Raw genomic sequence first — 19,410 nt, forward strand, 5'->3', positions numbered from 1 at the left:
ACCAGTAAGTAATAATTCCAGCATATGTAACTGTTGTAGTTCCACATTGTAGGGCTGTTGGTACCTTACACAGATTACATATCGCAGACATCTCTGCTGTAATTACATGGCAGCACAGCTGGAATCAAAGACGAGCTTTATACTTCTGTTTCCAAAAAAAAAAGAAAAGATTTCAGGGTGTGATGTCATCACACCTCAGGCACAGCTCACTGTTACACATCTGTTACATGGTTACCCTTTACAGGTGTGAATGCAGCGGTGTGAGATGTAAAAATATAAACTAAATAAAAAGACCAAATTTACAGTTAAGTGTTGAATGAAATAAGCTCTATACAAAGAATCTTTGAATGGCAGAGATGTGTGCATGTACCACAGAGCCATGGCTCCGAGTCTGACAGTGTCTGAATGTAAGCACTGCCCTACAAACATGCTTTGAGTAAATGGTAACCCTAACCCTAAGTCCTGAAAATAAAGTGACCATTCGTTGGACTGACAGGGATCAGCCTCTGCTGTTACCGTTCTTTTCTTCTAATAATGTCATGGAGGTTTAGAGTTAGGACCCAAGATGCCAGAGGTGGAAAGAGTACTCAAAATTTGTACTCAAGTACAAGTACTGTTACACTGGTTAAATTGTACTCAATTACAAGTAAAAGTACTGGTGTTAAAAAAATACTTGAGTAAAAGTACAAAGTACTCTTCTCAAAAACTACTCAGAGTATTAATTACTTGTTAACAGACTGATGTTTTATTCTGTCGTCAATAGCAGGCATTCAACTCGATTCACCAGTATAAATATTTATGTTCAAAGCACATTTCTCAGATGAACAACGTATAGAAAGGTAACTTGTTTTGTAAATAAATGTAGATATAAAAGGAGGAATTTTGTTTGTTAAAACAATGACAAAAATGTTTCTGAACATGCGTAGAACCGTTTAAACTTTTCCCCATACACTAAACAACAGGCAGGTAAGTGTCTTAAACTCTTAGCATTTCTGTCACACTTTACTTTCTGAACCTTTTGTTCAGTTTCAGCAAGAGCTGGTTTTCTAAATTAACAGATGCTATTCGACTTCGTTTGGCTGTGAAGAGTAGACCAGCACAGCTAAAAAGTCGTTCACACGCAGCAGAAGCAGGCAGAGCTGTGTTCAGTTTAAGAGAGAGGTTTTTGATGGCTGAGAAGGAGTGCAGCAGCTCCATGGTGTCTGTGGCACAAGCAAGATAACCATCAAGCTCAACTGCACTTTGCAGCCTTCTGGAGATTGGTTTGGAGAAGAATTCATCTTCATCAGATGACTCTCTTTGCTGATCCTCACTCTCATGCTCTGTCATTTCAAGATGTTGTTTGATGTATGTCAAGGCTGTAATTGCAAGTAGATAACACAATTTTGTTATTTAAATTTCAGTGATTATTCCTGAACACAAATTTAAAATCGACAAATTCTCAAAAAGGATTGTTTAGTATTCAGGACAGACTATCAATAACTTACAACGTATTAGGTGAAATACTCACTTAAGCATGTGTTCAAATGTAAACAAAAAATAAAAATGGGATCACATGAATCCTTACCAGCCCCTATTACATCTGCTCTGTCAGTCCAGGAAGTCTTGAACTTGGGTAAGAGGACTGCAGCTGCATCCAACTCTGGATCCTCCATCATCGGTCTAAAATGCTTTTGAAGGCCATTTTGCAGGGCTCTGATGAGTGGCACGCATGTCTTGCTTGATGTCTCCAGCCTGCTAAGTTTGGAAAGTAGTTGTTGGATTACTGGCAGGAGCCATCCCATAAAGGAAGTGGACTCAGACTGAAGGATATTTGAAGCTTTCACCAGTGGCTTCATGGTGGTACAGTACTCCCTAAGGAATGCAACTTCTGCAGGACTCAACCTGTAAGACACAACAACAAAACTCACCATGACTATAATAGGGATCTTCTCATTTAATATTAAGAGTCTGCTCACATTTTTAACCATCCATTAAGGAAAATTCACAAAATTTGCAACCATATTGGTAGGTGTCCAATTTTACTCACATTTTCACCTTGAACTCCTCACAAATGCTCCTGATGGCATCTTCCCCCTTCTCATCAATGATGCGTATTATCCTTTCAATGGCAAGGTAGGCTGAATTCCACCGTGTTGCATTGGGACGAATGATCTGTAGCTCACACTTGTCCTCTACCACTTCATTAGCCAAATGAGACCGGCCAGTTTTGTTCCAAATGGCCTGGCATTTTGCAAAGGTTGCACGGGAGAGCCTCTTGTAGGTGTCATTCATGCTCTCTGCTAGGGCAGCATCAGTTGTTGCCACAAGGTTTAGCAGGTGACATGCACATCGCTGATGAGGCGGGAGTTGATACTCCAAACCAGAGTCTTCATCAAGAATTGCACTTGCCTCATGGTAGTCAATATGGTCAGTCACGTCAAGAGTTTCTGGGTCTGCTTCATCTTCAGCTTCAGCTTCATCTGCATCATTTTGTGCCCCAAACATGTGGAAGGCCTTGACAAAGTTGGATCCACTATCAGTTGTGGTTCTTACAACTTTGCCTCTAATCTTGTATTGGCAATGGATATCATCAAGCGCACCAGCAAGCACGTCAAATGTGTGAGACCCTCTCAATCTTTTGCAAGCTAGTGCTGCAGATCTTCTTTCCAGGGACTCTTCCTCTATCCAATGGCATGTGACTCCAAGGTAACTTTTCTGATGAGCTGACCAACAATCAGTAGCGGTAGCAACAAATTTGAAAGATTTGCACTGCATCTGGATGCTGTCTCCTTTTCTCCCTCTGTACATGAAAAATTCCCCCAGGTACGGCCACGGGCACGCATCCTCCGTCTTTTCTACGTCGTTTTCATGGTTGACAGCGTTGTCCTCTGTCTCCATTTTGGCTTCTTTGTCTCCAAATCTTCCGTCTATAAAGTAGTTTATACTCCACCATGTAGCACCTCTCGGTGCCTGCTGCTGCAGTGGAATTTATTCTTTGCTTACGTCTTAAATTGGCGCGGTCGCGATTGCACGGCCTTATTGGCTGCAAAAATGCAGACGAAAGGTTTGAATATTAATTAAAATTGTGGGCGTACTCAGTAGCGACTTTTGATTTTATAAGTAGCGAAGTAGATTACATGGTGTAAGTTGTACTCAAGTATGAGTAAAATTACACACTTGAAAAATTACTCATAAAAGTACAAGTACCCAAAAAAATCTACTTAATTACAGTAACGTGAGTATTTGTAATTCGTTACTTCCACCCCTGCAAGATGCAGGCACGGCTGAGATACAAGTGAGTTTTATTCAAAAGGTGGTGACAGACGAACCAGCAACAAGCACGAGATGACACAGGCTGTATCCCAATTCAGGGTCTGCAGCCTTAAAGGCTGCATTTTAAGGCCGATTACGTCACAGCGACGCGACAAAGGCTGTCCCAATTCAAAGGCTGCTCGAAATGCGGCCCTCAAATACGTCCTTCATTTCCCTGAATTTTAAGGATGTGGCGGTGTAGAATTCGTGGCCCAACATATCCCAGATTGCATAGCGCGGCAGTCGGTGTGGATAAATTTGCGAAAAAGAACAGCAGAAGAGTAAACCTTTAAAATTAAGTACTTAATATTATGTAACCTATTTATGTGGAAATGTTTAATAACAAAGAACATTAAAACATTACTGTTGGCCACATGTCGGCAAAGTTACGTGACATTAGTGATGTTTGTACTAACTTGGTTTTAAAGCCTTTACTTTAAAATAGTTCAATAGTTGACCTTAATTTTACAGAGAATGTGATGATTTCATGAATATTTAAAGTAAGCACTGAGAGAAATTTAGTAATGCCAACATATTAAAAGAACAATATTTGTCTCTTATATATAATACATTTATATATACAGTGTCAAAGAAACCTGTCTTTGAGTGAAGATTTAAGGTGATGGGAAATTTGAATAAATGCAGCTTGTTCAGTTCATTCACTGCTGTAATAACTAATAATGATTGAAATAATCACTATAATATTGGCCATATTATAGTTACATTACCACAGTGAGATGACTCATGAACAACATTAGCTAATTGTTATTTATTAGCTAATCTTAAAATGACTGTTCAGTACAGAAATGAAGCCCAACAATCATGTTTTACAGTCTTGTGGTCTCAGCCTCAGATACCTATTAAATCAAAGCTTATGTAGAAACAAACAAACAGATGAACAAAATATGTTCTCCTTCATTTCTGTCTAACAAAGCTGTATGAAACGTTTCCAGCTGTTAGTATCATGGTTGCTAGGCAACCTGGGCAGCACGACGGAGGCTAGACCGTCCCATTTCACAAGCCTCGCACTTCCGGCCTTAGCGGTCTTTGAGTACGTGGCCCTTGTGGACCGTTAAGGCTGCGTACTTTAAGGCTGCAGACCCTGAATTGGGATACAGCCACATACTATAAATACACAGACAGGGACATGAGGAAACGTGCAACAGGTGGCATCACAGCTGGAACTGATTGCTTCCTTGTCTCGTCGTGCCCAAAGTAGAATACACTAAGGTAAGACACAGACTTTCAAAGTAAAACAGGAAATACACAGAGATGCAGACTGGAGAGGGAGAGAGAACACTGAGGAGCATGAGGGAGAGCACAGACATGATGGGCTGGGGAAACATGGAATAAAACACAAGGAGGGTAAACAAGGCACCAGAACTCTAATACACAGAAGCAGACACAGGAGGTAAAGACACGAGGGGAAATCCAATAAACTAAACTGAACAACTTATGAACCATAGAATAACTCCTAGAATAACAAATGAACTCAATACGATACAGAAACACAAGAAAACAGAGAACACTGGGTCTAAATGACCCAGGACCATGACAAATAATTCTCCTTTGGCTTGTTGTTTCATATCATTCTGTTGATCTTCTCATGGCTAGTTTTGAACTGCTCCGTAACTGAAATGGAAAAAGCACCTATAAACATGCAGTTGGAGCTGATAGGAGTCCAGTCTAATGGCACACTAAAGGTAAAGTACCACTCTGTGGGGCCTACACAGTTCCCCCACTCCATCCTGTCAAAGGAGGAAAACCCAGACTGTTGCTGTTTTACCTTAGAGTAATTAAGTAACGTACTGCGTTACTTTCAAGAAAAGTCGTCTGTGTATTATGTGTAATAATGTTTTTAATTTACTTGTTTTGAGTAAACACTCATCACGACAAAGATGGGAAACACCTCCAACATGCACTACATTTGACCCACAGCATGTATTTAATATGCATGAATGTAATGTCTTTGATAAGCTGCTTTGAGATGGTGGTGAGTCTCAAAGTGGAGCCAATGAGAATCGATAAGGAATTTGAATCACGAAATTCTCATCAGTTTCCATCCTTACAAAGATCCACCAATCATCATACTGAGTTAAAGTGATCACAGGTCTGCTTTGTTGGAGATGAGCCTTCAAAGTGGAACATGTGGACTGTTCCTTTATTACTACCACTGAAGGCCACGCCCCTCTGGTCATGTGATCATGTGGTTTGTAGGAACGCTCCTCTTCCTCAGAGGATCCACCTGTGCTTCCTCTCCTCTCTCCTCCACCTGTTACAGTGAGGGAACGTCCTCCATGATGGAGGAGCTGCTGGAAAGTGCTGAGAGTTTCCTCCAGAGTGAGACCTCTGTCACAGTTCAGAGGATCTACGGCAGCAGAGACCTTCATGGACACTAAAAGTCTCAAACACACAACAACAACATCACACTGACTCCACTCTGACATCACTGATCAATAATCAAAGAACACACAGATCAAACTGATTGATCAGCCATCAGAGGAGTCGGATCAATGGAGCTGCTTCTGTTCCTGATGTCCCCTGTTTGATCCTGGACCTGAACTCTCCCTGCAGAGGAGACACAAGACAGTCAGACACACAATACTCGCTTCCTTTCTCAGACATAATGAGTGTAAACTGGTCCAGTGAGGTCCTGCAGGGAGTTTTCAATAACACAGGAGATTTGCTAACTCCAGAGTTCGGGGAAGCCCAGATGTTTGTGAGCTGGGTTGAGTCACAGACTGAGGAGCAAAGCACAGAAGCACTATTGACCATCATCCTGCTGGTCTATCTTCTATATGTGCAGGTTCAGCCGTACTTTACTGAAACCACTGGATGAAGCACAAACTGTGCATCGCCTTGTCACACTGTGTTTATTCATTTAAGGTTTTTGAAACCGTACACAGTTTTTAATTGTTTTAGCTGTTGCTAAATCTCTATTACACTGATGGAACTGGATGCTGGATGCTGACCTTGCTTTGTAGTACAGGGCCCAGGAGGATATGATATCAGCAAAGTTCATCACAGTCAGGATTTATTTACTTAGTAAAGCGTAAAATCCCAGCTGGAAATACTGAGTGTGTTTACTGTGGTTATCTGTGGTTTAACTCTCTCTGTTGGGCTTCTGCCTAAACTGAAGACATTTAAACTCTAAAGTTTACCACCCATAGCCTAAAAAACAAGCAGCACCAGCTGAGGCTTGTCAGCTCAGTTGAGAGGATTACAATCTACCCCAATCTACAGGAGATCTACACCAAATGGTGGTGAACGAGAGTCATGAGCCCTCATAGGAAGCCCAGTCACACCAACAACAGAACATCTTCTGATGGGCAAGACAGAGAAAACAAGCTGGGGCTTCTAACCTCATATCATCATATTTAAAAATACCAGCACTAAAGCCCCTCCCTCACTACTCAAATACTCACTCATGAACATCTGTCGTTATTGCTCTGTTAGTGCCAATTTGTCTATGGTTGTGTTTCTTTCTTTAATTATAATGCAGCTGGAATCGTAATAACCATTTAACGGTGCATTAACTTACATATCAGTGCAAAGACACAAACAAACCTGTGACTGTGAGCAGCACTGTTTTCTTCCTCCAGATGTCCCCACTGATGACCACACAGCTGTATTCTCCACTGTCTCTCTCTGTGGGGTGTTTCAGGGTCAGACTGAGGTCTCCAGTTCTCAGCAGGTCTTCATTCACTCTTGTTCGGTATCTGTAATCCTTGTGCTGTTTGTCAGGCTGGTCAGATCCACTCTGACACATGTGAACCATCATGTATTCTGGTTTATATCGTTCCCACTTCACTGTGGCCTTTTCAGGAAGCTCAGCTGTGGTTTGGAAAGGCAGCTTTGCAAACTCCATCCCCTCCTCTATGATCATCTGACAGTCTGAGAGGACAACAAACACAACATGAGCTCTACACAGAGCAACAGATGGCTTTCACAGTTGTAGAGAAATCTGAAGCACTTTTTAGGGAGTTTAGGAAAAAAATTGAAAGCTCAAAATTGATCTATGATCATTCTATCTCAGCTACACCTCTCGATCAAACAAACACAATTTTTTACCTGAACATCAGAGGGAAAAAAATCCACAGGAAAGAAACACTGCCAATAGAAATTATAGTGATGTGAAAAACTGTTTGACCCCTACTGATGTCCCACTGTCACCCTGTGTTCACACTTAAAGGTTTAACTTCATCAAACAAATTTTAATATATTTGATATACTTAATACCACTTTTAAATCACATCTTGAAACTCATCTATTCAAAATTGCATACCCCTCATTATGATTCCATATTAGTCTATTTTTCCTTTGTTTAGCTTTTATACTTTCATACTTTTCATATACTTTGTTTTTATTTTCTTGTACTAATGTAAGGTGACCTCGAGGGTCTTAAATAAAATAAAATGTATTATTATATTATGTGATAGTCAAGGCCGAGATATCCAAACTTACCTTAACATGAAAATAAACATAATCAATTAAGTGTTTCTGATAACTTTTGATGAGTCATTAAAGCACTGCGGAGGAATTTTGCTTCACTCTACTTGCAGAATTACTGTACGCGTACTGTAATTGGATTACAGTAACACGCTACTCTCTATCTGAGACTGTAGTCAGCTAGGGCACTCCAGTACCTCCATTTTGGTCTTTCTGAGTTGTTCAGAGGTGGACTTCCTGGTGTGTTTTGGGTCAATGTCCTGTTGCATAACTGAACCACTCTTGAGCTTCAGAGTAGAAACTGATGGTCGGATATTCTCCTTCTGATTTTCTGGTAAAGACCAGAGTTCATTATTCCATCAAACACAGTGAGTCACCTTTAAGCAGAAGAGCAGCCCAGACCATCACACCATCATGTCTGACTGCTGCTGAGTTCTCTTAATTAAATGTTGTAACCTTACAAAAAGTTCCGCTTTTGTCTCATCAGCGGATTCCTCTACCGCAGGGGTGTCGAACTCCAGGCCTCGAGGGCCGGTGTCCTGCAGGTTTTAGATCTCACCCTGGGTCATCACACCTGAATCAAATGGTTAGTTTATTAGCAGGCTTCTGGAGAACTCAAGACATGTTGAGGAGGTCATTTAGCCATTTGAATCAGCTGTGTTGGATCAAGGACACATCTAAAACCTGCAGGACACCGGCCCTCGAGGCCTGGAGTTCGACGCCTGTGCTCTACCGAGTATGATGTTTCATAGAAAATGTGAGGCAAACAGTTTTCTTTTTGCTCAGCAGTGGTTTTCATCTTGAAATGCTGCCATGCAGTATTTCTGCTCAATCTCTTTCTTATAGTGGAGTCATGAACTCTGACCTCACCTTTGGGAATTGAGGCCTGCAGTTCTTTGGAGTTTGGGGGTCTTTTGTGACCTCTTGAATGAGCTGTTGAGCTTTTGGGGTCACTTTGGCCGGCTCATAGGAAGGTTCACCAATATTCCACAGTTTCTCCTTTTGTGGATAATATCTGTGGTTTGTGGTAAATAGTGACATGTCTTGCTTTTGAGGTCTGTTACCCTACTTCACTTTTTCAGATGATTTCTATTTAGGTGATTTCTTGATTCTGGCAATAATCTGGCCAGACCTGAGTGTGGATAGTGAAAGTGAACTCAGCTTTCCAAAAAGGTGTTTTCACACAGGGCCAGTTAGGTTTGGACAATCTTTTGCCCAAAATAAATGAAATCATCATTTAAAAACTGTGTTTTGTATTTAGTCAACTTATCCTTATCTAATAAAACTGATTATCTGAAATAAGTAAGTGGGGCGAACATCCAATATGGAAAAATAATCAAGAAGAGGAACAAGTTTTTTCACTGCACAGTAACCAAACTTTAAGGTCTCTGCTTTCATGAGTTTGTCTCAAGAAAAAAGTGTTAAAGATTTTTTGTAAGTTATTTTTCTAGCATAACTTTTTGAGGTAGCATTTTAAAATGGTACCATCAGTCAGCTCCCTTTGGCCACAAACTCAATTAGAGACATTTCAGTGGGAAACCGTTTTTACCCTCAGTTAGCTTTAAATGAATATAGTAGTAATAATTTAATAGCAGGGCAATTAGCACTGTTGCCTCACAGTAAGAAGGTCCTGAGTTTGATTTGACTCCCATGTTTGCGTGGGTTCTCTCCGGGTTCCTCCATGCAGTTAGTGCAGTTAGATCATTTGGTAATTCTAAATTGCCCAAAGGTTTGAGTGTGAGTGCGAATGAACGTCTGTCGGTCTCTATGTGTTAGGTGACCTGTCCACTCTCCCTATGGTAGCTGGTATAGTCTCCAACCCCCCCGTAACCCTGACAAGGATAAGAGAATGGATGGATGGTACTACAAAATACACTACTGACTGGAAACAGAAAATTAGATGATGCAAACCTCTGACCTGTATCTACAGCACTGACCTCGGACTTTCAGCTGCACTTCCTTCTTCATCAGGATGTTTCCCTCCCTGCCGTAGACGGTGCAGGTGTAGACTTGTGTATCTCCATCTGTGGGGTATTTCAGGGTCAGACTGAGGTCTCCAGTTTTCAGCAGGTCTTCATTCATCTCTGTTCGGTTTCTGTAATCCTGTTCCTGCTCTTCAGGCTGGTCAGAGCCGTTCTCATACACGTGGACCTTTCCGTATTTACCCTTCCACTCCACTTTAGCATCTTCAGGCAGGTTTCCTGTGGTTTTAAAAGGCAGCTGGACAGACTCCACCCCTGAATCGACCTCCAGTTTTTGGACTGAGAAGACGGAAAAGCACAAACTTATAACTTAGACATGACAACAGTTTAAGCTGTTTTGAAGAGGTTTCATGTTTGGAAAATGCTATTGTCTGCTGGCGGGAAAGACAGAGACAACGAGTGGAGCCACCAACCTCAGACCATCACACTCAGAATCAGAATCAACTTTATCTGGGTATTTCTTTGATCTCAGTGTACAAAACAAAGCAGACAACGGGCAATACTGACAGCATGATACAAGACCTGCATTTAAGCCCCTCCCCCAGTACCCAGATACTCACTCCTGGACTTACCTTTGATTGCACTATTAGTTATGTTAAATTATTGTTTCTGTGGTTGTGTTTCTTTCTTTAATTATTCTGCAGATGAACAGCTAACAAACATTTAATGGTGCATTAACTTACATATCAGAGTAACAACACAAACAAACCTGTGACTGTGAGCAGCACTGTTTTCTTCCTCCAGATGTCCCCACTGATGACCACACAGCTGTATTCTCCACTGTCTCTCTCTGTGGGATGTTTCAGGGTCAGACTGAGGTCTCCAGTTTTCAGCAGGTCTTCATTCATCTTCGTTCGGTCTCTGTAATCCTTGTGCTGTTTGTCAGGCTGGTCAGATCCACTCTGACACATGTGAACCATCATGTATTCTGGTTTATATCGTTCCCACTTCACTGTGGCCTTTTCAGGAAGCTCAGCTGTGGTTTGGAAAGGCAGCTTTGCAAACTTCTCCCCCTCCTCCACGTCTACCTGACAGTCTGAGAGGATGACATATATACAACATGACCCTTTGTGACCTTGAGCTACTTAGTTTTGACAGTTTAACAGATGCAGAGAAAGCTGAAGAACAATGTTACAGTCCTAGCACGAGCTCCTATAAAACTGACCTCATGTGGCTCCTGCCTTTGATGCCCCCTTTTTTGTTCAGCTGACTTTAATCAGCAATTAGAGGTACTTAAGGCAAAAGAAAGGTGAGCTCTAGTGCCAGGCATTCTTGTTGGTTTTGTAGCTGGTGTGCATGTGCAGTGGCACTTTTAGGGAAACATAACAAGTGTGGCCTAGTCTGTGATCTCAGAAAACGGAAGCTTTGAATTGGCAATATTTCATTTTTTAATATTTCACTTGTAGGTGTCTAGAATAGTGTTACCTAGGAAAATACAGCTTCCCAGTTAAGATAGGTGAGTACCTATCTGAGATTAAGTTCTTAATTAGGGCACTATTTGCATAGATAAGATAACATAAACCTTTATCAGTCCCACACTTTGGAAATTTGTTTGGTCACGGCACAAAAAGTGAAGAGCAGCAAAAATTAAGAAAAACAGTAGAATAGAATAAAATAAATAAATAAAATGCTATATAAAAGAGAATAAAATTGTTTAGCCTTATTTTCAGAGTAATCCGGGGAGGGGATAAGTTCTCTGTTGGGGACAGGAAATTGAGGGCTCTAGTCACTGAAGTTTTTGAACCCAGCATGCTCCAGAAGATACGGAGGTGAAGTTCATTGTGGTTATGAACTGGGTAAGTTTGTATTTATCATTTACAGTGTTGGGTAAGTTACTTTAAATTAGTAACTTAGTTACATTACCTAGTTACTTCTATCAAAAGTAACTCAGTTACTTCAAGTTACTCGTTACTTTCAGAGTAACTAGTTACTAGTTTTTTTACTTAAGTGATCAAATACTTATTTGACACAGTAATTCGCAAAAACTTTTTTCAAAAATCATTGTTGGGTCTAAAGTCAGACCCCGCTGACCCCAGGACTTATTCCCGTGAAAGAAAAACAAGGCAACAGTGATCGATCCATTTACTTGCAAGGGAGGCCTCGTCGGTATCTCAGAAACGCACTTCGAATCTCATTACGAACAGTGTTGGAAAAGTTACTTTAAATTAGTAACTTAGTTACATTACTAGTTAATTCTATCAAAAGTAACTCAGTTACTTCAAGTTACTCGTTACTTTCAGAGTAACTAGTTACTAGGGAAAGTAACTTTGGTTTTACTCAGAATTCTCTTGTTAATGTGTTGCTTCCGTAACTGGATACCCAGCAAGATTGTCAGTCTTCTAGCTTGCTTACTTGCCACAAGTGCACTGTGCCACCTACCAATAGAAAGGAAAAAATAATGTGCACATTTCCACGAGAGAAATCCCACGCCTGGACCATCATTGACCGCTGCCATGATTCTAGCCTACGTCACAGCGTCATGTGCGCTTTTTACATCCAACACCAAAACTGCAGTCGTGGTGCTTTCGATTGTACTCAGAACTCGGAAATTCTGCCTTCTGAATAGGAAGATGTAGGTAACACCAGACTGCAGATGAGCTGCATCCAGGGCTGGACTGGGACAAAAAATCGTCCCGGGCATTTTGACTAGAGACCGGCCCACCATTATAGGAAAAATCATAAAGCCTTTGAATGAAAACAAACACTGTTGTGACAGTGATGTACACTGTTCCGATGGTATATATGTATCAATCTATCAATCGTTTGTTGTAAGATTCAGATAATTATTTTTTCAAAGCGAGACATTTTAAATGAGAATAAGAAAGAAAGTATTTCCTTGTGCCCCCCTTTCCCTGTTAATGCCCTACCTGGCCCCCTGGCAACACTTTGCTAGACCCGCCCCTGCACAGTTACCAGCTGTCAGCTACATAGAAAAGGATCCTGGTGTTATTTGTCTCTCAGAAACAGTTCATAACTTCCCTTCAACTCATTCATGTCACCTAAAAGGTAAACCTGTTTCTCCATCACCTGTTCAGCTCTGATGATTCAGTAAGGACATCTCCTGGTTTCATCTGCATGTTTCCCTCTCACCAGATAACCAAACCGATATCATGACCAGCAGCTTTACAGCTGTGGCTCCAGCAAACATCAGCTGATACTAGAAATTAATATTAAATACATTCTAACAACAGCTGATCAAGCTTAAACGTGCTGCTGTTGTTTAACGCGACATCCGCTGGTTTCCTCTTTCTGGCACGAAGTGGGCGATAAATGAACAAGAGAGAAAAGCTGATCAGCTGATCATTGATCAGTTTCATTATTGAAGTAGCAACAGGAGAGGGAGGGGAGAGAATGAGAGGAGAAGAGGGAGCTGTGCAGCAAAGACACAGAATAACTCCAGCTTTGTGTCTTTTTTTATTGTAGCTGAATTACGGGACAAACTGTGTTCCTTTTCACCTCAGTACGAAACGCGTAATATTTTCTCTGAATACGAGACGATTCTGTTTTTTACTGGACGGTTGGCAACTCTAATAATTAACTGTATGAACAAAATAAAGTTCAACATCAGTAACATAGCACCCACCCAGCTGTATAGAAACTCCGTCATGCTAGCTAGCACGCAGTACGAAAAAGTCAGCATAACGAAAATAAACTCCACCTAAACTTGGTTTATATCTGACCCAGATAGACTGCAGGTCATAACTTCTTACCTGAAGTTCAGTTCACACTCTGACCGGCGGCTGCCTCGGGTCTCTCTTCCTTCTGCGTCCCCTTTCTCTCATCCACCTGCTGGCTTCCACCACTTGCTAACAGTGTTGCCAACTCCTCAGTAAGGAAAATCGCTATTGGCTGTCCTAAAAGTCGCTATAAGTCGCTAAATGACGTCATCACCTAATTTGCATAATTGGTCATGCTAATATAATTGTAACCTATGTTGTTGGAGAGAGAAATAACATCGTGGAAGAGACATAAAGTGAGTAAAAAACGTCCTAAATGCATTTAGAGTTTATTTAGAACTACAAATTAAATTTCTTTTAGCAATTATTGTTTTTTTTAATGTCACAATTCCAACCCTGCTCCTTTACCCGGGCTTGGACCGGCAAAAGTGACCCGAAATAGGCACTCTGGTGGAGTTACTTTGTGTGTGTGTGTTTATAAGTAGTTTTAAACCTTGTGATCCACAAAACAGCATAAGAGTAAAAGAGTAAAAGAAGAACTGACTGTGTTACAGCACCCGCTGCTTGTTGAGAGTAAAAGGGATACGTGCTTTCACGTCTTTTTTTAGCGACTTTTTTAAGAAAAAAAGTCGCTAGGGGGTCTGAAAACTCGCTAAATATAGCGACAAAGTCGCTAAGTTGGCAACACTGCTTGCTAATGTTACTGAATCTGTGGAAGCTCCGCGATAGCCACCACAAGAAGTAACAGTAACGACCCTATCTAAATCCCAGTAACGAGTAACGCGTTCCTGATTTTGGCATAATAACTAGTTAGGAGCTGCCTTGAAACACCTAATTAAGGCACCAGCACACCCGTCTGCCAACTCAGCCACAGGCTTGCCAACTTGCCAACTTGATTGTTGTAATGCTAAATTGAACACAACTTACTTTCGTTGACCAACTTACCTGTTGTGGCATAAACATTAAATGATCAGTGTTGGGACTAACTCGTTATTAAGTAACGCGTTACAGTAACTACGTTATTATTGTGGTAACGAGCACGCAAAATGCTGGCACTACTCAAGTTTGTGTATTTTCTGATTGATATCAGCAGTTCAATTCAGTTTTATTTACATATATATAGCACCAATTCACAACAGCAGTTGCTTTAAAGGTACTTCATGCTACAAGGCAGGAAGGCTAAGGTCCTGGGAACAACAGGAAGTATTAATTTTATTTTAAAGGAAAAAGACGACCAAACGAATCAGGCCTTAGGAGCAGCCTCTGTCACAACAATGTAAGGGTTTATGGTTGAAACAGAATAACGTAATTTTCTCTGAATTTGGAAAACAGGTAATTAAAGTTTACCCAGGCCTCACCGTGTTTTATACATGCCTGCAATGACTCTCGCTTCTAAAAGTCTTAGTTAAATCTTCTGGGGATCCAACTGGCATTCATGTGTGAAGAAGATTGCTCATACACATACACAAATTAGAGTCTGTTAAAAATGGCACAGTGCATTTCCTTTGTTGCCAACAGTGAAGGTAGACAGGCAACTGTGAATGGGGCTCAAGTCACTTTGCTCGTCTATAAATAAACATTTATTTTCCACCCACACAGCATATTTATTTAGGGCTACTTTAAAATTCCATAATCAGTCAGTTCACTTTGGCTCCTTCACTGGGAACCAGTTTTGCCTTCAGTTAGCTTTTTATTTCTACTGATCACAACTACTTAGAAGGCAAAATTCAAACCTCAGACCTGTAACTACACCACTGACCTTTGACTTTCAGCTCCACTTCTTTCTTCATCAGGATTTTTCCCTCCATGTAGACGGTGCAGGTGTAGGTGTTTGTGTCTCTCTCTGTGGGGTATTTCAGGGTCAGACTGAGGTCTCCAGTTTTCAGCAGGTCTTTATTCATCTTTGTTCGTCCTCTGTAATCCTGTTCCTGTTCTTCAGGCTGGTCAGAGCCGTTCTTATACACGTGGACCTTTCCATATTTGTCCTTCCACTCCACGTTAATGTCTTTAGACAGTTGAACTGAGGTTTTGCAGGGAAGCTGGACAGACTCCATGCCTGAATCCACCTCCACCTTGTGAACTGAGAAAAGCAAAGGACAACATGATGACATGAGCAGCAGCATTGAGAATGTTTTATTTGACTGGATAACTTAAAATATTTCCAGTAAAATCCTTTCTGACTGGACAAGACACATTTGATGATGATGAGCAGATGCAGGCAGGAAGACAGAGAGAAGAAAACGCTCTTATTTTTATTTGTGGGTAATTGACACCTGATGGGATGGGACTACACTGTTCAAGCTAATAATATAAAAATGACAACAGTCACCTGTTTAAACTGGTTAGATCTGTTAGATTCTTTGACTTTTAACTGCTCAGATCATTTTAAATAAATGCTGACCTTTGACCTGTAGCTACAGAACTGACCTCTGACAACGAGCAGCACTTCCTTCTTCATCAGGATGTTTCCCTGCTGATTGTAGAGGGTACAAGTGTAGGTGTTTGTGTCTCTCTCTGTGGGGTGCTTCAGGGTCAGACTGAGGTCTCCAGTTTTCAGCAGGTCCTTTTTCATGTTCGTTCGGCCTCTGTAATCCTGGTTCTGTTTTTCGGGCTGGTCAGAGCTGTTCTGATACACGTGGACCTTCCTGTTGTTCATGTCCTTCCACTCCACTTTAGCATCTTTAGGCAGGAAAACTGTGGTTTTGCAGGGCAGCTGGACAGACTCCATCCCTGAATCCACCTCCACCTTATCACCTGAGATGACAACAAAGTATCTTTTACTAAAGCAATGTTATTCTCCCAGTGAAATGGAACATGCCTTTATTATGTATTCTGTATTCCTTTTCTTTGTACAGTTGTACAGAAAGAGAGAGAGAATTTATTTTCATCATTGAATCACAACAAGCAGCCTGTTTCTTTGAGGATAAGGTGCTGGGAATAATGAACATTAAGCTAGCTGTATCACTAAAATTATGTTGTCTGCAAACAAACTTTAGTGAGGACAGCAGAAGCACTAAAATGATTTTTGATGACTGGATGAGTTAAAATATTTCCAGTAAAATCCTTTCTGACTGGTTCCAGTCTCAGACATGTCCCCTGAACAGAGACACTGACTTTGATCCAATCAGTATGAGAGCAGATTGTGTGTTAAAGAACTCAGTGTTAATGTCACACATCCACAGTCACATCTTTACTTATGATTGATGCTTCTCCAGCATGTTTAGCACAGTCACTCTCTTCATGTTACTCCTACAGAATTCAATTCAATTTTCAATTCAGTTTTATTTACATAGCGCCAAATCACAACAACACTCGCCAGGGTGCTTTATATTGTACAGTAGGTTGTACAATAATAAACAGGGACAAACCCAACAATCATTTGACCCCCTATGGGCAAGCACTTTGACGACAGTGGGACCAGGCTCAGGCTCATCTGCAGCGACCAGTTGGGGTAAACCGGTAGATCATCCTACAGAAGGAGGATGCTGGTGAATGAGACTCTGACACATTTGATGATGAGCAGATGCAGGCAGGAAGACAGAGAGAAGAAAACACTTATTTTTTGTTGTTATTTGATGCATCACCTGAACCTCATTTTGTGATGATACTCTTCAATAAGACAAACAGCTCATGGAAGTTGGGACTACACTGTACTATGTTAAAGCAAATAATGACTCTGTTGGCGTGCGGTCTAATAAATGGAAGTGCTCCAACCAATTTCTTTTTAGTTTCCAGCCCTGCCTACTATGCAGGCACTCTCATTATAAAGGCCAATTTGTTTATTGTGTGCATCGTTTTTTTAATGATGGAATAATGAACAGTGCTTTTAATCCTGAAAGTTCTTTGGCCCAACTTTTCAGTGTAAAAAGTCAATGACAGAGAGTCAGGAACACCACAAATCTAATAATGTGGAACAAAGTTCTAAAATATGTTTCAGTTACTGGAACTATGACCGACTATAGATGGGACATGAAAAAGTCTGTGTATTGAAGGAACGGAGGAGCTTTGAGCCAGCTGATACTTGGCACACTATTACAATGAATCTGACCTTTGACCTGTATCTACAGAACTGACCTCTGACAGTAAGCAGCACATCCTTCTTCATCAGCATCTTTCCGTCACTGCTGTAGATGGTGCAGATGTAGGTGTCACTGTCTTTGGGATGTTTCAGGGTCAGACTGAGGTCTCCAGTTTTGAGCCATTTTCTCTTCATCTCCGTTCGTTCTCTGTAAACCTGGTCCTGTTCTCCAGGCTGGTCAGAGCCGTTCTTATACACATGGACCTTCCTGTCTTTCATGTCCTTCCACTCCACTTTAGCATCTTTAGGCAGGCAAACTGTGGTTTTGCAGGGCAGCAGGACAGACTCCACCTCTGAATCCACCTCCACCTTGTAACCTTAGAGGACAACAAAGCACAACATGATGACATCAGCAGCAGCTGTGATGGTCACATGACCTCCCCGTCCCCTCCTTGTCTTCTAGTCTCAGTCAGATTGTGTCTCAGTTTGTTCCTGATGTGTTCCTGACTCGTTCTTTGGTAACTAGTCTGCAGCGTCCTGTAAAGTGCTGCAGACATGTTGGATGAAGAGCAGAAGAACAGACAGACTGAGCCTCCACAGTCGGCCATGTCTCACACACATCAGCACAGAAACCATGAAGATCTCATGTGTCTGCTCTGAACATCTGAAGCTCTCCACCACATGACTGAGCACAACTCAAGGAGGAACATTTACTGAAGCTGCTGCAACATTTACTGTCAGCACATGTTTCCATGTCAGCCTGCTGTTTACCACCACAGAAGAAGAACAGCTTGTCCACATGCAGCCTCTGTGTCAGATCAATGCAGTGAAGCACACACACTGTTTAGTAAAGTCATGTTGTGGAGCTGTTTCACTGATCAATGACTGAGTCTGAAGGAGGTTTTCTGACTGACAGGAACAAACCTGGAAGTTTCTCTTCAACTCTCTGTATCAGCTGTTTGTAACTCTCAACTCTTTCAGCTTCTGGAACAAGTTTGTGTGAGCCACAGTCAAGGAGCCACCAGAGGACACCTGCTAACCATCGGCATTATGGGTAGTGTAGTAGGAGACACTCACCTGACATGAAATAGTGCCGGAAATAAAATATGAGTCCTCCGGAAACCACAAGAAGAACCAGGAGAAGCAGGAGCACAAGAACAGCTTTCGCCCAGGACGGAAATTGTTCTGTACAGAAACATAAAAATATGACCTCTGACCTGTATCTACATCTCTGACCTTTGACCTGTTGCATCATCACTGACCTTTGACCTTCAGCACTACTTTCTGTCTCAGGATGTCTTTGTCCCTGTAGATGGTGCAGATGTATCCTCCACTGTCTCTCTCTGTGGGGTATTTCAGGGTCAGACTGAGGTCTCCAGTTCTCAACAGGTCTTCATTCATATTTGTGCGACCACAGTAAAGGTCATCCTGGTTCTTAAGATGGTCACTTCTGTTTGGATACACATGGATCATCATGAGTTCTCGGTCAGAGCGAGTCCACTCCATTCTGGTGTCCTCAGGCAGGTCAGGTGTTGTTTTGCAGGGCAGGATGATGGACTCTGATCCTTCCTCCACTTTAACCACCACTTGCTGGTCTGAGAGGACAATAAACCACAACATCAGCTGTAGAAGCAGACAATGGGAGTCATAGCACTGATCTAATCTGGGTATGTTTTGCCAATCATGATTATATACAAGAACCATACTTTTCAACAATAGAAGTTAAATAATAACTGCTTCCTGTTTCAAAGCTACATTTACTTTATTGCTCTTTTTCAGTGCAGTGAACATAAAGATTTGAAGTATTGATGTCAAAGAGCCTGAAATTACAACAACCTTGACCTCAGGTCACTCTACAATAATGCGATCTATCTTGGTGACAGTGAGAAGGAAAAATTCATTTTAACAGGAAAAAAACTTAAATATTTATATTTTATGTGACCACCCATAAAACTTAAATTCTGTTTCTTTGCTTTACTTTTTCAGACTG

The 19,410-nt window shown here is 41.3% G+C and overlaps 3 protein-coding genes across 5 annotated transcripts in view; 1 reads left to right on the forward strand and 2 right to left on the reverse strand.

Annotated features, from left to right (window-relative positions):
* The window catches only part of nfkbiz (nuclear factor of kappa light polypeptide gene enhancer in B-cells inhibitor, zeta), a 692,084-nt gene that overhangs the window by 205,488 nt on the left and 467,186 nt on the right, over window positions 1-19,410 (forward strand). The gene's annotated exons all lie outside the window — the stretch shown is intronic.
* On the reverse strand, window positions 585-2,676 carry LOC100703482 (uncharacterized). Its single transcript, XM_019351284.2, has 3 exons — window positions 2,030-2,676; window positions 1,568-1,884; window positions 585-1,358 (listed from the first exon to the last, which is right to left on the reverse strand). Exons 1-3 carry the CDS (start codon window positions 2,485-2,487, stop codon window positions 1,003-1,005), a joined length of 1,131 nt encoding a protein of 376 aa, XP_019206829.2. The 5' UTR covers window positions 2,488-2,676; the 3' UTR covers window positions 585-1,002.
* The window catches only part of LOC112843913 (uncharacterized), a 54,631-nt gene continuing 40,097 nt past the window's right edge, over window positions 4,877-19,410 (reverse strand). Inside the window, exons 5-13 of the mRNA XM_025903255.1 lie at window positions 18,498-18,564; window positions 17,477-17,797; window positions 15,830-16,156; window positions 15,162-15,482; window positions 10,435-10,761; window positions 9,681-10,004; window positions 6,862-7,188; window positions 5,818-5,862; window positions 4,877-4,926 (exon numbers count right to left, since the gene is read on the reverse strand). Of these exons, the coding sequence (XP_025759040.1) occupies window positions 4,877-4,926; window positions 5,818-5,862; window positions 6,862-7,188; window positions 9,681-10,004; window positions 10,435-10,761; window positions 15,162-15,482; window positions 15,830-16,156; window positions 17,477-17,797; window positions 18,498-18,564 (2,109 nt within the window). The remainder of the gene's footprint in view (window positions 4,927-5,817; window positions 5,863-6,861; window positions 7,189-9,680; window positions 10,005-10,434; window positions 10,762-15,161; window positions 15,483-15,829; window positions 16,157-17,476; window positions 17,798-18,497; window positions 18,565-19,410) is intronic.

Source organism: Oreochromis niloticus, linkage group LG23 (assembly GCF_001858045.2).
Source record: "Oreochromis niloticus isolate F11D_XX linkage group LG23, O_niloticus_UMD_NMBU, whole genome shotgun sequence".
Taxonomy (NCBI): Eukaryota; Metazoa; Chordata; class Actinopteri; order Cichliformes; family Cichlidae; genus Oreochromis; species Oreochromis niloticus.

What these genes read in the sequence shown, in the direction of transcription:
- LOC100703482 (XM_019351284.2), bottom strand. Translation starts at nt 2,487, where the DNA reads ATGTTTGGGGCACAAAATGATGCAGATGAAGCTGAAGCTGAAGATGAA. An exon ending in GAGGAGTTCAAGGTGAAAAT is followed by an intron (nt 1,885 to 2,029) that starts GTGAGTAAAATT and finishes TGTGTCTTACAG; the next exon opens with GTTGAGTCCTGCAGAAGTTG. An exon ending in AGCAGATGTAATAGGGGCTG is followed by an intron (nt 1,359 to 1,567) that starts GTAAGGATTCAT and finishes TTGCAATTACAG; the next exon opens with CCTTGACATACATCAAACAA.